Here is a 24,860-nt window from a genome sequence, read left to right on the forward strand (position 1 = left end):
ATCCCTTTCTTTTTTTTCCTTGATTTGCATGTTACTTCTTGATAGTTGCAAAATTTTCCTCTTAAGATGTTATTTTATTTTGATTTTGCCATTTGAAGTAGGGTATTAATTAAACTCTCCTTTTTTTGTTAAATAAGATTGAAAATTCATCACATAGTCATGGATTTGAACAGTGCAAGTTAATGAGGGAGCATTATCTCTTATTCTTTATTTATTTTCCTTTGCTCATGTTGAAAATAATGTGAAATTTAAGTATGGGGAGGGAAATAATTGGCTTGCTATTTTGTGTCATGTGATAATATTTTGTGGATTTAAGTGCATTAAAAATGTTGAAATTATGTTTGAAAAAATTGCCATATGAAAAATTTCTAGAAATTGGATTTGCTAGCAAGGAATCTTATTTAGTTATAAGGGGAAACTCTATCAAGAATTTTCCAAAATCTTTTTCAAAATTTCATTATGGCCCAAATTTTTGCAATTTTGTTTTAAGAGGGACAATGAGATCCAACCTTAAACGTTCTAATTCTTCCACTTGTTGAAACTTTATATGTATTTTAAAAAATTTAGTGCTCAGTTAACTTGGAAATGTTTATTATCCAATTAGGATTTTTGCATTTTAAAAAGTATATGTTGTAAAGTGGAGAAGATTATGCCCATAATTTTGCATGTTTAATGAGGTTTCTCCCTTTTATTTAGTTTTACAAGTAAGTGATTGATATAGTTAACAAAAATTATACTCTTCTTTTGATTATTCTTATGTATTTGCTAAGAGGGAATGTCTATTTATTTTTTTTTTTTTTACTTTTGAAAGGAAAGAGAGATAAGATTAAAAAAAAAAAGCAAAAAAGAGATTAAAATTTTTTATTCTACTCCAATGATTTTTATACCAAGTAACCGGGAGTTGGCGACTACAAATATCTACATTTGCATTAAAAAGTATTTGAATCAAGAGTATATAGAGCAACTTGAGTAAATGAAATGTTGAGAAATCGAGAGTTTTTACCTAAAAGTGTCGATCTTTGCGGTAAAAGGCATTTTTACTATGTGAGTAAGATTTTTATGAATAAAGTCCTTCTTAGTTGTGAAATTTGAGAAAAAGTTTATTGTAGGAGGAAAGCATAAATTGAATGTGTGATTTGCTTTTTTGTGAAATTAGATTAGGATGAGAGATTAAGTTTAACTTATTAAAATTAAAGTATAATTATCTTTCCTTTACTTGATATTATGAGTATTTAGAGTAAATTGAATGATTGTACAATAATTGTTTACTGTGTTATGCGGAATTGAATTTGAAAAAGTGCAAATAATATTTCACCTCTTGAATCATTGTGATTGATTATGCGCGGATTGCTTGAGAACAAGTAAAAATTCAAGGATGGAGAAGTTGATAAGTGACTATTTTGTACTATATTTGAATGATATTTTATATTACTTTTAGTCACTTTTGCAATATTATAGGAAGAAAATGGTCAAATTTTTCCGGAATTGGTTGTAAATGCAATCTAATGCTTAATTGAGAATTTGCCCCTTTTACTTGTATATTTTTTTATATTTTTTTGAAAAGTTGAAAATGGATTTCATTTTGGACAAGAAATAAGCTTACATTATGATGATTGAAGTCCTAAAGTTTGCAAGGATGATGAGCTTCAAATGTGGTTCAAATCACTAGAAGAAGAAAAAATGAAGAAACTTATCGAAAATGAAAGTCGACTCGAATCCCTCCGAACAATCAGGCCAGTTTTTGAAGGGATTCATTGGAGACATTTGAGGCAGTGAGTTGTATCGAAGAATTAAAATTTGAAGAAAAATGCGGGAGGAATCCAGCCAATTTTTGGAGGGATTGTTTGGAGGGATTCTAGTCAAACTCTGCAGCTTCAACTTGCATAACTTTGTTTCAACTTCATTATTTCACTTCTTGTGAGAGGGACGAATTTGGAGATTGTTTAGCTGTAAATGAGTAGATCGAGAACCATTTTTTGGACCATTTCTTCTCTATATAAACACATTTGCTTCAAGAATCAAAGGAAGCTTGGATAGGGGCAAAGAACACCACAAATATATTGTTTCTTAACTCTTTAGTTTAGGTAGTGTAGGATAGTTTAGTTTTAGTTAGTTCAATCTTTCTTGTGTATTAGTTAGATAAAAATGAAATTGGAGGATGAAGAAGGTAATAAGAGAGTTCATGTGACAAGAGTTATTCTACCTTCTCAACTCTTCATCTTGAATTATGGTTGAACTTCCTATAATTGTATTGTGTTGATTTCTTGGCTATTTGGTGCTATTATTTTGACCAAGTTATTTAGCACTTTGGCTCTTCTAATCATGATTAATTTGGTATCATTAATTGTGATTATCTAAATGTGTTATTTTTTTTTAATAAAAATTAAAATTTAACACTAGTTCAAAAAGTGTTAAAACTAGAGAGTACACTTATGAAAGTAAATGTGTACCTTTGTGACTTTTAGTGGCTTTGTTCCATGCAATTTCATAGAAAAAATGAATTTGTAACTAATTTCATAATCACGAGAGTAAGTGTGGATTAGTTATAGACATAGTTAATTCATTACGAGAGTAGGTTTCACATGCATAAGAAAATTACGACATAACTAGCTGAGGTAGTAGTACTCAAAGTCCAAAAATTGCACTTACATGAGCAGTTAGGGATACCATGACTTAAGGAGATTTCATTTGCTATTTTCTTGCATAGTTTAACTTGGTTTTTTTCTTTAATTCTTTGATTGTCTAAATAATAGATAAACTTTAGTAGTGCCGGTAGTTGTCTATTCTTCCTTATGAATTCGACTCTTACTACCCTATATTCAATTTCGACTTATATACTTGAAGAAAATAACGTGTAGGGTATCTAGGGATTTATAATTGTAAAATTTGACTATGAAATGAATTTATTGTTATATGCATACCCCATGTTCGTCATTAATTTAACAATTGGGCAATGTAGTTTGAAAGATTATTTTCTATTTAATGGTGTCTGCGAATATTAGATGCCATAAATGATCAACATTTTGTACCAATCAATGGACATAATTGTCGCATCCCATTTTTTGCAACAAAAATATGTGTTTTTCATTAAAAAAAAAAAAAGTGGAAAGGAGCCTAGAATGAGACTTTAAAAATGCAACAATTTTGATCCAAAATTTAGTCTAAAACTTTTTGAAGAAGGGAGTCGCCACTTAGGTCAAATTTAAGTGTATCAAGTCACCCAAAAATATTTTTTATAAAAATAAAAATAAAAATAAAACTCTTTACGACAACTCCAGATCTTTGAAAAAGAGAGAAAATGAGATCAAGAGTCACGGTTAAAGAAAGGGAAGGCAAGGTCTGATCGGTTCAAACCTAAAGCACCTTTTCAACCTAATCTAACCTAATCTAGTTACAAGGTTTAATCAAAAAAATTTCTAATCTAACCCTTAAACTTATCACATTTGGATGTTCTTATATGGATGCAAAACTAAACTTAAAGAAAATATCAAGGGGCAAAATATCCATTCAAGATTTAATTGGTACTAGCCACATTAATTGCGAAACTCAAGAATAATTCTTTAAAGGGATCACAAGTAGGCAACAATGAAACTCAAGAAAATAAAAATGATAATGTATATATATAAGTATACATGATCAAAAAGAGGGGAATACAACATAATATTAATGGGTACGAGGAACGAAAAGCCGTGATACAATTTTCCTTATAGAGAGGATTAATGGAGTGTTAAACCTAAAGATTTATAATCGCTCATTTCTCATATTTGAAGAGTGACTTTTCTAACATAAGCATGCAAATAACTAACTTATTTTTCTAATTTTCTAAATGAAATGTGAATCTAAGTGATATGGTTCATGTATATAGGGATAAAGGGATAATATAAGAAGAAATATCATACAAATGAGAAAAGTTGCCTAAAATGAAAATAATACATTAAAATGCAATGAATGACACACAAAAGATGAATCTACTGCATAGATGACCTAAGGATCCAGCATTAGATTAGTCGATTTCTAAAAATTCTCACTAGTATTGAACTAGTAAGGAAATAGAAGAAGAAACCACAACTAGTATTAAATTAGTGTGGTGATGTCATGCATTCATCATTTAAAATAAAGCATATAAAACATAGATTAAAGCAAATCAACATAGAGGATCACATAAAGTACATAGGCATGATATTTGGATGTAAAATCCTAAAAAAAGTAGGTAAAACATATAAGCACATAAGATGCATAAGCATACAAAAACCTATCTATTACAATGAAAGACCTAACTACAATCGAAGAGAAAAAATATGAGAAAATAAATCTATCTAACCTATTTATTACACTTAGGGACCTAGCTACAATTTAAAATGGAAAAATATAATAAAATAAATTTATCTACGCTATCTATTATATTTGTCTATCTAATTATAATTTTTGTAAAAAAGAAAGAAAAAAATAAATAATATTACCTATCTATTACATCTTGAGGTATTTAAGTACCTCCAAATAATTACAAAACATAAATAAGGTAGACATAGAAATAAATGTGAACTCAAAATGAATAAATAAAAGAAATTTTATAAAACATATAAACACATTGGAGTACAAAAAATCACATGATCAAAGTTCAAAGGATAATAGTGGTATCTCTCTTTTGAAATGGTGATTAAATGGGGGAATATTGTTCTATTCATACTAAAAAAATCAACAAAAAGAGCAAGCCACCAATTTAATTGAACACACTTTAAAAGAAATTATAAACATATACAAAATTCACTTTATCATTCCAAAAAATGTAAATAAACTTAAAATACCTAAAATTTATAAATTAAATACATTTAAATGAAGCATAATTAGTAATTAAAGAAGAGAAATAATTGTAATTAATAAATAAAAAAAAACTAATAGGGACTAAATTACAAAGATTAGAAAATTTTCAAAAAGATTATAGGTTAAAGTTAAATAAATATAAAATTTAGGGGCCAAAAATTAAGAGTTTGAATGAAAATAATTCAAAATATTTGGACTTGAATAACATTACTCAAAAGATTAGGGGTCAAATCGTAAAAATCATTTCTGATTTGAGAAAAATATAAACAAAATGATTTGGTCCCTTTGAAATAACTTGGGCTAAACTACATTAGTCCAAAGAAAGGTACCGGCTATTTTCACTAAAACAGAAACAAGCCCAAATGGAAATTTAAACAAACCCGGATAAGAAAAAATATCTAAATTAAATGTCAAAACTCAAAGTAAAAGAAAGCCCATAATCTTTTTCTCTCTCTTTTTTTTTTCCTTTTTTCTTTTCTTTTCGTTCTTCTTCTTCACTATCTTCTTCTCCTTCTCCGACGAGTTGAAGCTTTTTCTCTGCCGGCAATCATGGCTGACTCCAGCAGCACCGCCACCATAAAATTTCACCAAAAAATATCTCTCCACTAGATTTTTCACGTAGAATCCATTTCCGAACTTAGTTGTTACAAAAAATAAGTTAAAAATGCCCAAACGAGCAATTTACAGTCGGGCCATTATTTTTTAAAACTCAATCAAACCATCACCAAAATTCATGAAAAATATAGTAAAATAAACCTCTCCCATTCTATAATGCCACTGCAATATTAGTTTATTAAAAAAAACAAATAAATTAACATATTAAAGCCAAAATAGCCCCACAACTTAAGAAACCCATTTTATGGTGTTTGGGCTCCAAAACTTCAAAATTTTGAATAATGAAACATTTTCAGGCCATGAACTAGTTAATACCATCTGTTTTAGCAAAAATATATACACAAAATTTACTCTTTTAATTCGGTTGTTCATTTTGGCATTTTTTCAAACATGTGGTAGACATGATTTTGACTCACATGTTTCATGACATTTAGGCAGATTTGAATCCCAAATATTTTTGCTAACATTCACTGATCATTTTCTAGGTTGAACAAAATAAAAATGGACAAAAGAATTCACATAGTCAAGAAAAATACTCATAAAACAGTCAAGCATGGAGTTCACTTCCAAAGCTAGAAAAAGCAAAAGAAAAGGAAACTAAGGAAACTCCACCACGTTTTGATGAAAGGTGAGGAGGACGTCAATTTCCACAACAACTATAGCAGCAGCAATCGCTCTTCCTATGGTCCTTTGCCATCTCCTTTTTTTTTTTTTTTTTTACATGTGACGAAAGCCAAGGGAGAGAATTTTGTTTGTGTGCAGGTGTGTGTCTATCTGTTTATGTTCGAGGGAGGAAAGGAAAGAAAAATGAATTGATGTGTATGCTTTTTGTTGGTGTGCAAGTGTGTGATGGTGTGTATCTGTGTGAAATTTAGGGGAGGGGGAGAGAAAAGGGAACCGAGAGAGGAATTGGAGAGTTGGAGTGATTGTGTGGAGTGGTTGTAGTTTTTTTTGTGATGATTTTTTTTTTTTGGAATAATCGTTCATATTTTATAAAATAAATTTTTTCGTCCTTCACTTTTAAAAATATAATTTTACGTCCCTTTTAAATTCACATTGATTAAATTTGGTCCCTATTTAGGTTTTTGACTAATTTTTTGTCGGAATTCACCACGTGCCTTGCATGTGATCATATTTTAAGGACAAAATTGTTAAATCAAATTTTATATAATTCAATTCATAATCCCTCACATTTCATAAAATAAAATTTTTCGTCCCTTACATTTCACAAAATAAATTTTTTCATCCTTCATGTATTTCGAAATGAATTTTTTTCATCTTTTATTGATCATGCGTGTGAATAAATTTTTTTTAAATCCATGTATATATTTATTTGATTTCACCTAAACAGTACGAATAGCATGTGATATCAGATGGAGATATATTACATACTATTCGTACTGCTCAAGTGAAATCAAATAGATATATACATGAGTTTAAAAAAATTGTTAGTTTTTCACTTATATTCATTTTCTTTTACTCGAAATTTGAAAATAAAGAAGACATTTAATCCTAAATATTATCAAGTATTTATATCGAATTAAATTTGGATAGAAAAAATAAACAAAAGAAAAGTATGGTAAAAAGAAATAAATGATTGGCACTTTCAAATTTTAAAACAATTATAAGGCAAGTAATTCAACTGTTAATCTTAAAAGTGTCGAGCAGAAATTTCAGATTTAAACTAAAATTTGTTAACACAATTATAGAATTCGAGTTAGGACCCGTTAATTAGATGATTTTATTATACAACTCAATAAATAAAATATTACCAAAAGAGAAAGGTCACGAATATTGAATAGGTTCAAATGGTGCAATCATATAAATATATATATAGGTTTCAAACAAAATTATTAGTTTTAAACTCCTATATATATATATATATATATATCTATTGAATAGCATGTGTATAACTAAGATTAGCATGTTTAGATAAAATCTAATAGAGATAAATTACATAATATTCGTACTGGTCAGGTAAAATCAAATAAACATATATGTGAGTTTATAGAAAAAAAGCTATTCATACACATGATCAATGAAGAATGAAAAAATTTATTTTGAAAAATGTGAGAGATGAAAAAAATTCATTTTTTGAAATGTGAGGAACGAAACAATTCATTTTGTAAAATGTTAGGGTCAAAAAAAATTCATTTTGTGAAATGTGAGGGACTATGAATCAGATTATGTAAAAATTTGATTTGACAAATTTGCCCTTAAAAAATGATCACATGCAAGTCACGTAGTTGATTCCGGCAAAAAACTAGTCGGAAACCTAGATAGGGATCAAATTTGGTCAATTTAAATTTATAAGGAACGTAAAATTACACTTTTAATAGTGAGGGGTGAAAAAAGTCATCTTGTAAAATGCGAAAGACGTTTTGAATGATTTTCTCATTTTTTTTTTGGTCAAGAAAAAAGGATGGGATTGAGTGAAGTGTTGGGTTAATAGTATAATAGTTGGGAAAAAAATGATTAGAGAGTGATTGCTTCTTTTCATGATTTTCTTTTCTTTTCTTTTCTTTTTCTCTTTTCAAATAAACCTACAAAATAAGAAAAATCACATTATAATGTATAAAAGTAAATGACCCATTAAATCGATAAAAATTTGAGAAAATATTAAAATTGACAAAAATTTGGTATCTACAAGTTCTGGGATATTTTCTTGGAGTTCTAAGAAACAGCAAGTGATTGCATTATCTACTGCAGATATGAAGTATACTGTAGCAGCTAATAGTGCCACTCAAGTTTTGTAGTTGCGTCGTATGCTTGGTCTGCTACAACACGAGCAGGTTGATCATACGAAAATTTATTGTGACAGCGAGTCTGCGATTGAGTTGTCCAAAAATATTGTACTCCATGGGCGTAGCAAGCATATTGATATTATATATCACTTCATACGTGAGTTGGTTCGAGAGAATGAGATTAAAATAGACTATTGCAGGACTGAAAAGCAAGTGACAGACATTTTCACCAAGGCATTGAAGACAAAGACTTTGTCGAGTTGAAGAAGATGTTGGGCATGCCCAAATTAGATGAGTTTGGTTTAAGGGAGACAATGTAGAAATATAAACCAAAGCTTGTTATCTACACTATATATATAGCATGAGGAAGGGGTTTGGAATTAACATTAACATTTATCATCACTTTATGAACTTCCTTTTTTATCCTAATAAAAATTACTTTTACTCTAACTATCTATAATTACTCATGACTATTTGTACTTTTAACTATTTAAATATATGTTTTCAACATAACTACCCCTAAAAATTATAACTACCAATATAAAATAATTTTATGAAAATATTCAAAATATTGAAGTTTGCTTTAGTAATAAAAATAATATTTTAAATATATAATTATAAATATTATGTATTTTTTTGATTGCACACACATTGGATGTGTAATGAACACTAGTTTATTTATGTTGCCATGTGACATTAGTTGATTGGTTACTATTATTGTTTGGTTAGTAGAGTGGTCACTTGGAATTAGATCCTTTCTTACTAATAGTACTCTTTTTTTTTCCCTTAATTTAACATAACCTATTGGGATAATTCACAAACCTCCCCTGAGGTTTCTAATAATTACAAAGAGCTCCCCTCAAGTTTTAAAAATTATATATACCTCTCCTACTTTTATTTTTTACTAACAATGTAGGTCCAACAAGTTAAATTTTCTTTCAAAACTCCTAAATTGCCCTTTATACAAATCTAAGAAAGAAAAATATAGTATATTCAATTATTTTCTTCCATACTTTGCACAAAATCAACAAGTCTAATTCTTAACAACTATCCAAATATAAATTCTAAAATTAAGTAGCCGTCCAAAAGATTCCAAATTACATTTACATTATTAATACTTGTTATGATAAAAAAAACACATAAAACCCCATTGACAACCAATTTCATACCCCCAAATTAAATATCAATGCTCAAATACCTTTTTAATATAATCTAACCTGACCTAGAACTACCATTACAACCCTCCTATGGATTTAAAAATATTAATATATCAAAAGTAGAGAATAAATTCTACTTCCATAATAAAAAATTTCAAATCCAATGAAAGAAATCCTTATATAATTATTGACATTTTATAAAATTTTTTCTTGACAACAAACAAAACATGATAAATTCTACATCTTTAGTTCTTCTTCCTATTTCAATCATCAATTTTATTATTTATTTTTCTATTACTGCGAGTTTTTTCATTTTCTTCTAGTTTGACACATAATCTTCTCGTTTTGTAGTACATATACCTCTCCTACTTTTATTGTTTACTAACAATGTAATTCCAACAAGTTAAATTTTCTTTCAAAACTCCTAAATTGTCCTTTATACAAAACAAAGAAAGAAAAATATAGTATATTCAATCATTTTCTTCCACACTTTGCATAAATCAACAAGTCTAATTCTTAACAACCATCCAAATATAAATTCTAAAATTAAGTAGCCATCCAAAAGATTCCAAATTACATATACATTATCAATACTTGTTATGATAAAAAAAACACATAAAATCCCATTGACAACCAATTTCATACCCCCAAATTAAATATCAATGCTCAAATACTTTTTTAATATAATCTAACCTAACCTAGAACCACCATTACAACCTTCCTATGGATTTAAAAATATTAATGTATCAAAAGTAGAGAATAAATTCTACTTCCATAATAAAATCATAATAAAAAAAATTTCAAATCCAATGAAAGAAATCCTTATATAATTATTGACATTTTATAAAAGTTTTTCTCGACAACAAACAAAACATGATAAATTCTACATCTTTAGTTCTTCTTCCTATTTCAATCATCAATTTCATTATTTATTTCTCTATTACTGCGAGTCTTTTCATTTTCTTTTAGTTTGACACATAATCTACTCCTTTTGTATATTTTATAATTTCAATTGGCTAATATTCAAAAAACTGAGAAGATAATAAAAAAAGGTTATATTAATTGAAAAATAGACAAGAGACAGAAAAATAGATTTTTTTAGGTTATGTAAATTTATTGTTTTAAATTTAAAATTGTATACTAAGTAGAGGGCATTATAGGTATTTTACTATGTCAAGGGAGATAAGTGTAATTTCTTAAATATGAGGGAAACCGAGTGAAATTGTTAGAAATCTCAAGAGAGGTTTTTGCAGTTATTCCGAACCTATTCCTATCAGGAGTAGAGCTGCTATCGAGCTCGAGTCGAGCTCGAATAACACCCTACTAAAGCACGAACTCAATCTCAATCAGTGTTACTCGAGCTCGAGCTCGAGCTCGAACGAGTATATAAATTTGAGCTCGAGATTAATTCGATAAAATGAAAATTAAACTCGAGCTCGACTCGTTTGAGTTTGAGTAAATATCAAGCCTAAGCTACTCAAGATCGAGCTCGAGCTCGAGTTACTATTTTCTCAAAATCCAAACTTCCATATTCAATATCCTAATTTTCAGACTTCCAATATAAACCATGACTAACAAGTGTATATAATGAAATAGGTTTGCCTTTTCAAATTCATCCCAAATTACAGATAATATCAGTTAACATCCTCGCAAATAAAAGTTAACAAGATATCGAAATAGACTTGAACCACCATTGATCAGTTAACATCCCAAATTAGTGTCAAAAGTTTCAAGCATTACAAAATACAAAAGTAACAAGTCAGCTTGAACTATCACTGATCAGTCCATCAAGATATCAAAAAATGAACAACCACCGCAAAGCAAGCACACAAGATTGCAGTATGCATCAAGATTCAAAAGGACAAGTGCAATCATAGCTTGTTTAACAAAAGAAAGGTGCTAATTTACTTGGCATCCTAGTATGCATCAGAGACCAACCCAAGATTCAAAAATTGCAGTCCTATCAAGAATGTAGTTGTATCAATTTAAGGGACAAAAGTAAGAAAAAAGCAATTAAGAACTACAAGATTCCATGAGGACCATACTACTAAACCTGGCTGTTTGAGAGACATCTTCATACTTTCGGCAACTCAATTTCTTTAATTATCTTAACTTGCTGCATATTAGAAGAAAGGGAAAGAAAACAAAACATTAAAAGTTAGAAATAGTTTAGAAAATAATAAATTGAGTAACTTATGCACAAATAGTGGTCTCAAATACTAAAATACTAAATATTACCTTCATTTTTTTGACTGCATGGAGATTTTTGCACCAATCTCCGGCACACAGCAACACTTGTACAATATCTGGGTGAAGTGAAGCTCGATAGGAGTCTATTACTCGAGTCCCGGCACTAAACATGGCCTCAGATGCCACTGTACTTACTGGAATGACCAAGATATCACAAGCCATTTGAGCATACTGGATAGGAAATTCGATTTATTTTCCACTATTCCAAGCAATCAAATGCTTTCAGGTCTACTCCAGTCTTTTGGCGAGGCTTATCTAAATAATCAACCAATTCCGACTTAAGGGGTTAGTTAGTCTCAACTTCATCACAATAGATATCAAAATCATCCCAAGAAGAAAAAGCTGGTGCATTTTTTCACCGCCCTTCTAAAGAACAATCTTCCATTGCTCTTCCTTCTATACTTGCCATTAAAGCAACATATTCCTCATAAAGATCAAATAGGACTTTTCAAACATTTGAAATATGCTCTTGAGCTTGGAAAGAAGGATACATTTGAGGGTATATCTTGAGCTACACATAATAGATTAAAATAATTCTTGAACCATGTTGAAGCTGAGAGATAGATCTACATTTGGTATGAAGATATCAGAGTCCAATTCAGTCGTTTTCCTAGTCAAAAAGTCGAAATACAAAGCTAATCTGTATGGTCAAGAGCTGAAACACGGAATTGACCAATATATGGTATTTCGATCATATCTCAGTCCACCGAACTCTAAATTAAATGTTTCTTGAAGCATTGGAAAGCTAATTCAAAGGACTACAACTTCTATGTTTTGTATAAGAGCCAGTTTGGCTTCCATCATAGAGAAAATTACTGTTGAATCAAGGTCAAAAGTGAATACGTGTATGGCAGCCGAATTTCTGCAATTTGCTCAGCCATTTTTCTCATTTTCACAATACTTTCCAGCTATAGCTGGAGAGAAAACTTAGGCTGCACATGTTTCTGATGCACAAAGGAATAAAAATAGCTTATTGTCAAGTCAAAAAAGTACGGTAGAATCAAGAGGCTGAACATTGTTTTGTTGACTTTATTAACACCTTAAACTTGCATTTATCTATATATAGTCATGGACTTGCAAGATTCAAGAGAACTTTGGAAGGCTAGAGAAACTCACCAGAAATGTAGCTTTCACTAATTTTTCTTAGTTCATTACTCAGGACAGTGTTTCCTTCTTGTATTAGTAGCTAAACTTAGATGAAGTTGACGATGAAGATGGAGAGCATGGAGTTCAAGTGACATGGGTGACATTTCTCCCATCACTTTATTTCTTGTATTGTATCTTATGTTTAGTTATAATACAAGTATGGATCTTTCTTTTATTTTCTTCATGTTTAGTGAAAGTTTATGCTTAGAGTTATGGTTGAACTTGTTATATTTTGTCTGTGATGTTTACTTGACTACTTGATGATATTATTTTGAACAAGTTCTTTATCACTTTTGCTTATCTAATCATGATTAACTGCCCATTAATTATGATAATCTTAAGGTGTTAAGTTTGCAATAAAAATTAAAATTTAACACTAGTTTAAGTAAGTGATAAACTTAAGGAGTTTACTCACGAAAGTAGAAGAGCACCTATGTAGTTTAAGTGACCTGTTTCATGTAATTTCATAAAATAAATGAGCTTGTAGTTAATTTCATAACCAGGAGAGTAGGTATGGCTTAGTTACAAGTATAGTTGATTCACTACGAGAGTAAGTTTCGCATACATTAGGAAATTATGCCATAACTAACCAAGATAATAACATTCACTTAACCGGTAATCTCATTTGCAAGAATAGTGAGGAATTCCATACCTCTAGGAGCTTTCTAGTGTTAATTGTATTACTTTTACTTCATGCTTATAGTTTAGATAATAAAGGAGTTTAAAAAACACCGGTAATTGCAATCTTCCCTGTGGGATCGACCCTTAATACCTTATACTCGCTCACGATTCGTATACTTACGATAAATCGCGTGTGGGCATTTAGAAGTTGATAAATGTAAAACTTGATTGTGAATGAGCTAAATTGATATGTATACCCCGCACATGTCAAACATCTTTGAATTTGATGGCACAATTCAACATCTCAAAAGTGGCATTCCATCTAGTCCGACAATCATAAAGCAATTTTTTCCCAGGTATTCGGAGCTGTTGGGCAATCTCAGCAAACGGTAAAGCTCTTCCCTCGGAGCGATTGACAAATTCCACACTTTCTCCAATATTGTTGGTGATGCCCACTATCTTGGAAAGGCCATCTTGAACCACAAGGTTCAAGATGTGTGCACAACATCGAACATGAAAAAGTTTGCCTCCACATTGCAGCTTTTTTGATCTAGAGAAGTCATCCTTCAAAAGTCGGATAGCAACATCGTTATTGGAGGCATTATTGATTGATATAGTATGTATTTTGTGATCAATTTCCTCTTCCTTCGCAAACTTAAAAATTGCAACAGCAATCTTCACCTCACGTCGAGAATTCTCTTCTGAAGCTTCCAATTTGAGTCAATCCAATGTCCGGTGATGACTATATACTCTATTTTCTGAATTTTAGGTTTCTAAAGGTCGGTTGAGATGCTCACTTTTTGCACATGCTTCAACTTGTTCTTCAACTTCTTCTTTTCAACTTCATAGACTGTCACGCAATCATTTTTTGCCGTTCCCTGAGAGATCTTTTGCCACTCTGGCATTCCCCGTCTCATCACGATGTTAAAACCTTCTTTCTCCAAGATAGTGAATGGATGCTCATGCACTAACACCCAATGTGCAGCAGCCTCCCTCATTGCCTCCATATCAAACTTGCAAGTATGTAATGCTGATAAAGTCAAAAATATCTCATCAGATGGTTAAAAATTTAGTTTTGTTTGCTGTGCTACCATTCTAAAATGCACTTTTCTAGTTGGACACGAAATCCAATGCCTTAACATGCTTGAAGTTTGCTTAGATTTACCCCTTGAATGTTTTTTCTTACAATGGATGCACGTGGCATAGAATGTGTCATTTTCTTCAATTTTTTCAAAGTCATCCCAAACTTGTGATGTTTTACTTCTTTTTGGAATGTGGAATTCATCATCACCTTTATTTTGCTCTCCTTCTTTTACATGTTTCTTCATAGCATTCACTTGTGTTCCTTCATTCTCAACTGGAGTTTTTTCAGTTCCTTGATCAGTCACATGTATTTCTGGATTTGGAGTTGTGTTGTTGCTAATAAAAATAGGACTACCGAGCAATATTGGAGAGGATGAACCTGCATTTGATAGCTGAGGGATAGAAGAAACCTCAGGTGGACTACTTCCAACTTCAATTTGCCAAAAAAAAAAAAAATCATTAGCTATGATTAAGTCTTAAACTATTAGTACATTAATCTCACAGGGATCATAAAGTCTTAAACTACAAGGATTACATGTTGGTTTTTTTTCCCCCAAGAACATGCGAAATTACATTACATGTTGGTTTAGCCAATTGCATGAGGGCAAGGTCCATTTAAAACCAAACAATGAGCCAAAATCTAAGCAGTCAAATTAGTCTTTTGCACAAATCTTTTGTTGGGGGCCAGTAATTCAACACCAAGGACAGCAAAATGCTTTCATGAATTCACACGGGATGTAGCAAGTAGAAGCATTCTAGAAACTGAAAATACGCAAGCTTGCAGGATTCTTAAAAAAAAAAAGCCAACATAAAATCAGCAGACAAGCTCCCAACATAGAATCAGCAGACAAGCAAACCAAACATTCACTCAAGCTATTTCAAAACCAACATAGGAATCAGTAGGTTACCTAGTCCCTGAGGTACAACAGCTAATCTTGAACTACCAGTGGAAGGGCCAGTGTCACTTTGCATTTTTTCTCCAAAAATTTACAATAGCTTTTACTCCCCTTTGATTCCACCATAAATTTAAGCCACAAATTGCTAATTTAATAGCCTCTACTCACTGTCAACAAAACCCTCAATTTTTACCACAAACTCAAAATTAGGTTTTCATATTCCGAAGTAGAATGGGAACTTAGACTAAAAAATTTACACCCAAATACCAAGGTCAGTTTTTTATTACCTCAAACGAGCTGCATTGACTGCCGGCTGCCAGGTGCTTTACAATCGAGTAACATTCTGCCGCTAGTCATGCTACAACTATAAGTGCAGAGGAGATAATCAGCGGCTCAACGCGATCATGTTGTGATGTTAAAACCAAAAGGAGAAGTAAATTAGTAGATGAGATCCAGTGGCTTTTGTATAGAAGCAAAACGCGATGCTGGTTTTTGCTCACCAACGAACTGTGAAGAAGTACTAAAGGTTAGAACTTTGAAAGTGAGATTGTGAGAGTGCATTTTTGTTCAGAGTTCAGACAATAAGATAAACGAGAGATTTTTTTTCTTGTTTTTAATTTTTTACATTTTAGATTTATCATATTATCATTTTGCCATCCATCACTTTTTTTAACTGAACATTATTTTATGTAAATTTATTAAAACACAAATCAATAGTAGTCATTCCGTAATTAAAATATATAATATAAATATAATATGAAAATTCGATTAACTCATCGAATACTCGAATATTTATTTTTAGAGTTTGAACTCGACTTGTTAAATGTAACAAGTGAGCCAAGCTTTTGACCAAGCGCTAGGCCTGTCAACGGGCCGGGTCCGGGCCGGAATTAATAAATCCTGACCCAGACCCGTCATACTGGATTAATTCCGGACCCGACCCAAATACCCGACGGGTCGCTTAATCTCTCTACCGGATCCGCAACTGACGGGTCCCGGTCCGGGTCGAGCCTACCCGGAAAAAGGCAAAATACCAGAATGGAGGATTGCTTACTTCTGTTTCAAAAGGAATGTTCCCAGCTACAGATCCAGAATATAGCTAAAAATTGAGCAAAAAGAATAAGAAAAATTCTATGAGGTTGTGGGTTCATTATTAAAGCTTGAAGAGCGAAAAGTGGAGGCTCAGATTGGAGTCTGACATCAAGATAGGCTAAAACTGCCATGGCTACAAACAACAGTTGCCGCATGAGAGAAATCAGATAAAGAACCCAAAAGGAAAAATGAACCAAAAGTGCCCAATTTTCCTTTTGAGCTCTCTGCATACCCCTCACAGACCCTCCAGAGTTCACCAAGCCAAGCTACGGAAAAGCTCAAAATCTTGATTTCTATTTAGCTTCGTATTGATAATAAAAAAAAATCATCATAGCCTCATATAAGCAGTCGGTCCTTTTTTTTGTTTGTTCAATCAAACAAAGGAACGAGCATCATATTTTTCCACATCATTCATCATGGGCCAGACATGATTGAAATCTAGTACCTCAAGTGGGAAAAGGTAAAAGCCGAAGCAAAGCATTAATGTAATACAAATTCAACAACACCAATCATGGAAAGCAAGCACCCAAATAGTAGCTAAAGTCAACACCTCAAGAAATTCCAAGATCTCTTTTCTCATTAGCTAGCCAGATCCGATGGTTTCTTTGGAGCTGGGGTTCTTTGAAGGTGGAGATGGAGAGAGTCAGAGAGCTGGAGATGGAGATAGAGTTATGGAGAGATGGAGATGGAGAGTTGACCAAAGAAAAGAGAGTCAGAGAGCTGGAGATGGACTGGTCACCAATGGCGGAGGCGGGAGGCAGAGCAAAAGAGAAAAGAGAGTGAGGGGAAAAAGGGATGTACGGCGGTGGGTATTAGGGTTGGAAAATTTTGGGAATGAAAGTAGTATTGATAATGATATGAATAATTAGGATAGAAAGATATATATTTTTTAATTATTAATTAAATAAAATGGGTTCGGATCTAATACGGGTCGATAAGGTATATCCCGTATTCGACCCATTTTTTTGTTAGATAAAATGGGTCCGGGTCCGGGTCCGACAGCCCTACCAAGCGCTGATGTACTGGTCTCAGAACTTTTTAAACATAAAAAAGTCAGTTTTGTGTTTTTGTCCGTACGTAAAAAAATGCCACGCCGCCGTGCGAATACTTGAAAAACAAATTTTCCTTTCCCTCTATTTCATTGCTCTTGAATTGTTAACGTGGGTTTACGATTTATTGTCAGTTTGGGTCCATCACGCTTGTTATCTCGCTACTTGTTCAGTGTTCTGAGAAGGAGTGACGATTTGGGTCAATTTAGAGTTTTGATAAAAAGTGACGATGATGGAGGAAAAGCGGGGCGGAGGAATGAGTGCCGAGGAAAGGGAGAAATTCCTTCGCATCGCCAAAGCTTGGCACGGCGGTGGGGTTGAAAAGCCCGAAATTTATCACCAGAAGCTGGTAGATAATTTTAAGAGAGCTGCAGCCTACGTTGGGTTCAATGAATCGACGACTTCTCTTCCTCCTTCAAATTACCCTCAGGACGCAATGTTAATGCTCTACGGCCTATATAAACAGGTTCCCGAATCGAATTCCATGCCTTTTTTTGCATGTTCTTTTCGATTAATTTTGTTCTGTCGTTTATATATATATATCTCCTAAATCAACAACCCTAAAAAGGTTCTGATGGTTTCAAATTTTATGCAGGCAACCGAGGAAACCGAGTTTGATGATATTCCCTTGCCTAAATCATCGGATGAACTGGAGCAAAAACTATACTGGAGGTTTTTATTCTTGAGCTTTGCTGCAATCTCTCTGTCTCTGTCTCTCACTCTCTTTTAATATGATTTTAGATTTGCCTAGGACCTCTGTCAGCATTAATTTGAGGTTATAGCTTCAATGTACGAGCTTCATAGGCTGTGAACTTCGGTCTTTGAAGCCAATGGCTGAAAAGCGAACCTTTTTTCACCAAAGAAAAAGAAAAAATTGTCCATCGCCAATTTGTTTCTTGAGTTAATGTCAATCAGACTTGGCCTTTTATTTATTTAAAATAAAATAAATATTGCACAGCACAAATCCAGAAATATCCTTTCTTTTTTTTTTTGGGTTAAAGTGTTAACATATTTCTATTTCTCTTGCTGTAGTCGGATTGGCATGCTGTGCATGCCACCTACACTTGCAATGATGAACTTTGTGGCAACTGTGAAGGTTTGTCGAAGATATCCCTACTACTTTCATGGCTACTTCTCAAACATTATAAACCATTAATTGACTTTCTTTTTTTTGTGGACAGATTGTAGACCCAGCATATCGTGCCAGTGCATCAAATTTTAGCAGGGAATCGCTTGAACAATCTGCTTTGAATGTGAGTGTGTAAACAATTTCGTGAATTATCTGGTTTTGCCTGTCTTCTACATTGCTTAGTGCAAATAGTGAAGGAGGATCTCTACATCATAGGTATTAGAAGCAAGACTTGCTTATGATATTTCACCTGTTGAAAGTTGTCATAGTCCGATAACCTGCAGCTGCTCAGTCTGTCTAAAAATAAAATGAAGAAGAAGATGATTCAAAGATTTACATCAGCATGGTAGTATCTGATATTATACTTGTATACATGTCAGGTGTTGATTGTCCCGAATAAGAAAAGGAAAGTGTACCCTATGTGTTGGGTTGTGGGTTCAATTCTACAAAGTGCTATTCATATTCAATGCTAGACTGCTATACCCTATGTGTTGTGCTGTAGTTTCAATTCTACAAACTGTTATTCATATTTAATGCTGGACTACTACAGAATTTCATGAAATTATATTCATTATTTGAGTAAACAATATCATAGCACATCCTTAAGTCTGTTCCAAGATCCAAACAATTTGGTCTGTTTCAAGACCCAAACAATTTAGTCTATTACAAGATCGAAACAAACTGAGATCTCAACTCTTTCAGCATCCAAATTAATCAATTGTACAAGTCATAAAGATGCAACAAATAGTGTGTCCACCATCTTGAATTAAGTGCTTAAGAACCCTCAGAATCTTTTAGTTCTATCTGCGTTATCAATAAGAAGTCTTCGAGTGGCTAATTGTGAACCATGAAGTTGCAATTTATCTTGTATTGAGTGTTTAGGCTAGCAATCGGCAACATATATTATTGTACATTCTCCAACAAGGAAGTGATTTAATTAAGTTGTGAAAGGAAGATTATTAGATATTAAGCGAAATTTGAAAGAAGTATGTTGCAGACTTTCTTTTTCCTTCACATCCTTTAAGCTATTGGTGCCATTTCGGACAAGAGGCTCTCTTTTCGATGATTTGGAGTAGGTGAATTAGATTTTTCATGTTGTCCATGTGTTTGCATTTTGCAAAGATATTGTATTGTCACCTGCTGTTTTATTCAAAGTCTTCATTTACCCCACAGTATCTGCACCGACACTCCAAAGATACCCATTATCGGTATAGAATACATACCTAACACAATAATGGGTGGTTTGACTTTCTGAGGATGACTTGCTGCGTCAGAATCTATTGTTCTTTCAAAATGGTAATAGATGAGAACAAGATAACTCAATGGATGTTTCCGAGTGTTTTATGTTGCCAAAAATGGAGTAAGTTTTCCAATCAGTAGCCACTAGCCACTATATATAGATCAATCTATTGTGGTTTGTTTTCTAAATAAGTGTAGAGCATATTATTCTCATATTTACTGATATGTTAGCTGTTCCCTCGTACCCATATCTGACGCTTTTAAAGTGTCATTGTATCCTAGTTTTAGATGGGACAAATTAGAAACCTAAACATATACCTGTAACTGACACTCATACAAGACTGCGAGTAACATAGGTCACCTGTAACCAAAGTGATTTTGGATTGAACTTGGTAAGGTTGGATAGTGGTATGTGGGTTTCATCACTTTACCTAGTGATTAGTTCTGCACTTTTGACTTAATTTGATATTAAAAATGGTCTCTTGAATAAATTTACATGGATCATCAGTCAAGCTCGTTTCTGTAGAATTAGAAAGAGATGTGCGTGTACCAGGATATTGCTCCAATTTTATTTGCATGGCTTACCAGGATTGTAACTATTGGGTAAAGTTTTTCCAGAGTCCTAGATTATCCTGCACTGCCATAAAAAAATTTCTGGGACTATTGCTGCTTAAAGGTAGGGATATCATGTCTCCCAAATTCTTTGATCGTGCATGTTGAAGGTTGTTAATAATTGCTAAATTCCATTCAAAGTGTCAATTTGATCTATTTTTTCTAATACACCACCTCCCTGGCCCTACTGCTGAAAAAGGGATATGGGTATTCTCTAACTTCTGCAAAGTTTGTATCAGCTGCAATTGAGCTGTTGAGACTATTTGTGGACTTGATTTGGCTCAGCCAGTTTGTTTTACTGCAGAATGAGCAGCATTCTTCTTAATTGATTTGCGTAAAATAATTTCAAAAGCTAGGTTTGAACCTTCATAGTAGAAAAGCTGATGAAATGGAGCATAGTAAAGGAGAGAAGCAGTAGCAAGAGTAGTTCTACTACACGACACTTGCTGATTCACCTAGGGTGATGCCACGGTCTGGTAGAATCCAAGTTGAATACTCGTGCAACTGTTTTGCATAGTTACCATTTGGTAAAATGACCAAACTTAGAATATTTCTGTGGGACCTTGAACAAAAATAGGATTACAAATCATCCAACTGCCAAAAATCAGCATTTAATTCTTAGAATCCAAAGGGAAAGATATAGCAGTTGAATTTTCTAAATAACTAAAAAATCATACTGCCCCAGCATTCTCTGAAGAGTAACTCAGGAAAGTTCTGGACGGCAACGAGCTGGATTGGTTCTCGTCAGGCTGGATGAGAATTCGGCTTTGAGTTTTGTTTGGGTTTCCAGATTCAAAAGGATGTGCTGATTATAGCTTTCCCATACCTTCTTTAGGTTTGTTTACAAAATCAGCAAGTAGCAAAGTGATTCTGCTTTAATTGTTGTTGTCCTGTCGTCCCAAACTTTTGTGCTGATAGCGTCTTCCATTTGCTGAACCAAGTAGCAAAAGTGTCTTGCTAAAGATGCTCCACCCAGCTTCTGGTGATGAGCGTACACATTATCCTTGATACTTTGCTTCTGCATCATCCATGTTCTCTATATAGATAATTAAGAGAGCTTCACTGCTGGCTGGGTATGCATAATGCTGAAAATGATCCTGACTATGAACTGCTCTAGGAGATTTTTTGATGACCCCCAGACTGATGCAAACTGAAACTTTGATGACATTATGAGCCTCTGAGTCATTGCATTCAGGCCTACTCTCGAATACAAGGAGATGAGAGGTAGAGAGAAGTGATATCTTAGAAGTAGCTACTCCTTGATTGTATTTTCTGGGAAACAGAAAACAAAGTGTAAGCTAGTAAAGATAGAATTTCTTCATTCTGTCCTGTATGATGGAGATTCTGAATGCAGTTTTGGAGATATGGATTTCAGTGTTTTTGGTATGAATTGGTGCCTGAAAAGAAAGTTCTTGACATTTTGTAAAATAGCTCAGTTCACCCCATGGTCATGCTTTGTCTATAATTTTTTTTTTTAATGAAGTGAGTTTGCAGTAAACGATTTGGTAGACATTGGGTTTCAGAGTGCAAAAGTATATATAAATTTGTTTCATCTCGTTTTGTGTTTTATAATTTCAAAGGACATCTTATCACCAACATAGTCTGTGTTTTTGAGAAAGATAGGAACATGTTATTTGTTTTGTTTGGACACTAACCAAGCTCACATCTTGTGTTTCTTTGCAATCTTCCGACTGTACTTTTTCCCACTGTTGATCTCTCTTGTGTATTACTCTCTGTGAGTTTTTGTCCACTTCTCTCTTATCATGAAGAGGAAGAAGATGGTCAGATCTTGTGGTCCCGATAGGTGTAGGATTCTAAAATATGTACTCGATATAGTTTTGGTTTTTTATCTTCTTAGCTCTTGTAACACTTTTCTTTTCTTTAAATTGCTTTGATAAAACATGTGAAAATCAATGACTTTTTTTGTGATGAAGAGTATTGCTGCTAAAAAGAGAATCTCAGATACTTGGTGTTTAGAAGTGTTAAAAGGCTACGATGCTGGTTGTGTTTCTGATAAATGGGTTGCGTTTCTGATAAATGGTTTGCGCCTTGCGTATCTGGTTTATTGCCAAAATCTTGAAATATAGCCATTTCAGTTTAGAAAGGTAATGGAGTAATTGAGGGAAAGCAGAAAATAAGATGGCAGTGAATGCTAAAAGGAAACAAATTTAGATCCTTGTGCTCCATTTAATACTTTTACTTTTGTGGTTAATAGTTAGTTTACTTCCAGGACTCAAGAATAGTAGGGACTGAAAGTTAAAAGTGCAAGATTCTTTTTTGCAGTTATGTAAGATTTCCTTCTCTATTATGTTTGGCATGTTTTTATAAATTGTATGTATTCTACAATTTCCAGTACAGCCACTTTGTAGATTTATGAGTCCTCTCTTTTTGAAGCAAAAAATACGGCTTGTTTATTTATATCTGCTGGTGAAATGTTTATCTCTTACCTCCGACCGTGAAAGCTGGCTGCTGATTTTGTTTGTTTTCATGACAGGGTGATGTTGAACAGCAGCAACAATAGCTACAAATGGTGGGATCCTCACAATAAGAAGTTGAGTTTCTCCTGGGGCAAAAGGCTCTCTCGAGAAAATCTGCTCAAGTGTAAAACAAGCAAATTATTCCGTTGAGCTGTCTTGATGGCTCACTGGAACTCTCTAGTAGCGAATTGCGATGTTCCAAGACCCAAACAATTTAGTTTGTTTCAAGATTCAAACAAATCGAGATCTCAATTCTTTCAACATCCAAATTAATGAATTGTACAGGTCGTAAAGATCCAACAAAAAGTGTGTCCACCATTCTTGAATCAAGTGCTTAAGAACACTCGGAATCTTTTAGTTCTGTCTGGATCATCAATGGAAAGTCTTCGACTGGCTAATTGTGAACCATAAAGTTGCGATTTACGTTGTATTGAGTGTTTGGGCTAGCAAGTGGCAACATATATTACTGTACATTAGCCAATGAGGATGTGAATTAATTAAATTGTGAAAGGAAGATTGTTATTTATTAACTCAAATTTGAAAGAAGTATGATGCAGAATCTTTTTTTTGTCCTTTGTATCCTTTGAGCTATTGGTGTCATTTTGGACAAAAGGCTCTTCTTCTCCATGATCTGTAGTAGGTAAGTTAGATTTTCTTCTTGTTCATGTGTTTGCATTTTGATAAGATATTGTATTGTCACCTGCTGTTTTACTCAAAACTCTTCATTTACCCCACAGTACCCACACGGACACTCGAAATACACCCATAATCGGTATAGAATACATACCTAACACAATAATGGGTGGTTTGAGTTTTTGAGGATGACTTGCTGCTTTAGAATCTATTGTTCCTTCACAGTGGCAATAGAGGAGAACAAGATAATTCAATGGATGTTTGCGAGTGTTTTATGTTGCCAAAAATGAATTGAGCTTTCCAGTCATTAGCTACTAGCAACTACATGTAGATTAAACTAAACTATTGTGCTTTGTTTGCTAAATAATTGTAGAGCATATTATTCTCATATTTACTGATATGTTGGCTGTTCCCTCGTACCCCTATCTGAGGCTTTTAAAGAGTCATTGTGTCCTAGTTTTAGATCTGTACTTGACACTGGTACAAGATTGCAAGTAACACAGGTCACCTGTAACCAAAGAGGTTTTGGATTGAACTTGGAACGGTTGGATGGTGGTATGTAGATTTCATCACTTTACTTGATCATCAGTTCTGCACTTTTGACCTAGTTTGGCTTGCAAAATGGTCTTTTGAATAAATTAACATGGATTATCAGTCCACTTTTATCTGCATGGTTTAGCAGGATTGTCTAGGAAAAGTCATGTAACTATTTGGTAAAGTGTTTACACAAAGTCCTAGGTTATCCTGCACTGCCATGAAAAAATTTCTGGGTCTATTGCTACTTAAAAGATAGGGATATCATGTCTTCCAAATTCTTTGATCGTGCACGTTGAAGGTCGTTAAGAATAAGTAACTTATCAAAGTGTCAATTCAATCTATTTTTTCTAACACAACAACTCACTGGCCCTTGCTCGAAAAGAAACAGGGGTATTCTAACATAGGCGACGTCCATATCTGCTGCAATCGAGTTGTTGAGACTATTTTTGGACATGAGTTGGGCTCAACCATTTTGTTTTTCCCTAGAACGAGCAACATTCTTCTTAATTGATTTGCGTAAAATAACTTCAAATGCTGAGTTTGAACCATCATAATAGAATAGCTGATGAAGTGGAGCATAGTACAGGAGAGAAGCAGTAGGAAGACTAGTCACAAGCGTACTCCATGACACTTGCTGGTTCACCTAGGTAGATGCCATGGTCTGACAGAATCTAATTACCCTTGCAACTGTTTTGCATGGTTAAGAATTGGTTAAGTAGCCAAACTTAGAACATTTCTGTGGGACCCTGAACAAATATA

General features: G+C 33.1%; 2 protein-coding genes across 3 annotated transcripts; one reads left to right on the top strand and one right to left on the bottom strand.

Annotated features, from left to right (window-relative positions):
- Positions 1 to 13,484: 13,484 nt before the first annotated feature.
- On the bottom strand, positions 13,485 to 17,264 carry LOC140016869 (uncharacterized). Of its 2 annotated transcripts, XM_072070950.1 has the most exons (5): positions 16,976 to 17,264; positions 15,621 to 15,840; positions 15,346 to 15,500; positions 14,646 to 14,867; positions 13,485 to 14,384 (listed from the first exon to the last, which is right to left on the bottom strand). In XM_072070950.1, the coding sequence occupies exons 3-5, from the start codon at positions 15,407 to 15,409 to the stop codon at positions 14,128 to 14,130; spliced, it is 543 nt and encodes a 180-aa protein (XP_071927051.1). In that variant the 5' UTR covers positions 15,410 to 15,500; positions 15,621 to 15,840; positions 16,976 to 17,264; the 3' UTR covers positions 13,485 to 14,127. The 2 variants fall into 2 exon arrangements, 1 of the variants encoding a protein (XP_071927051.1); XR_011823118.1 differs by lacking the exon at positions 15,346 to 15,500.
- A 198-nt stretch (positions 17,265 to 17,462) lies between these two features.
- LOC113715642 (acyl-CoA-binding domain-containing protein 6-like) lies at positions 17,463 to 23,503 on the top strand. The gene is made up of 5 exons (XM_027239910.2): positions 17,463 to 17,940; positions 18,070 to 18,146; positions 18,507 to 18,570; positions 18,656 to 18,727; positions 22,949 to 23,503. Exons 1-5 carry the CDS (start codon positions 17,704 to 17,706, stop codon positions 22,973 to 22,975), a joined length of 477 nt encoding a protein of 158 aa, XP_027095711.1. The 5' UTR covers positions 17,463 to 17,703; the 3' UTR covers positions 22,976 to 23,503.
- The last annotated feature ends 1,357 nt before the right edge of the window (positions 23,504 to 24,860 follow it).

The sequence above is a fragment of the Coffea arabica genome, chromosome 11c, assembly GCF_036785885.1.
Source record: "Coffea arabica cultivar ET-39 chromosome 11c, Coffea Arabica ET-39 HiFi, whole genome shotgun sequence".
In the NCBI taxonomy this organism is placed as follows: domain Eukaryota; kingdom Viridiplantae; phylum Streptophyta; class Magnoliopsida; order Gentianales; family Rubiaceae; genus Coffea; species Coffea arabica.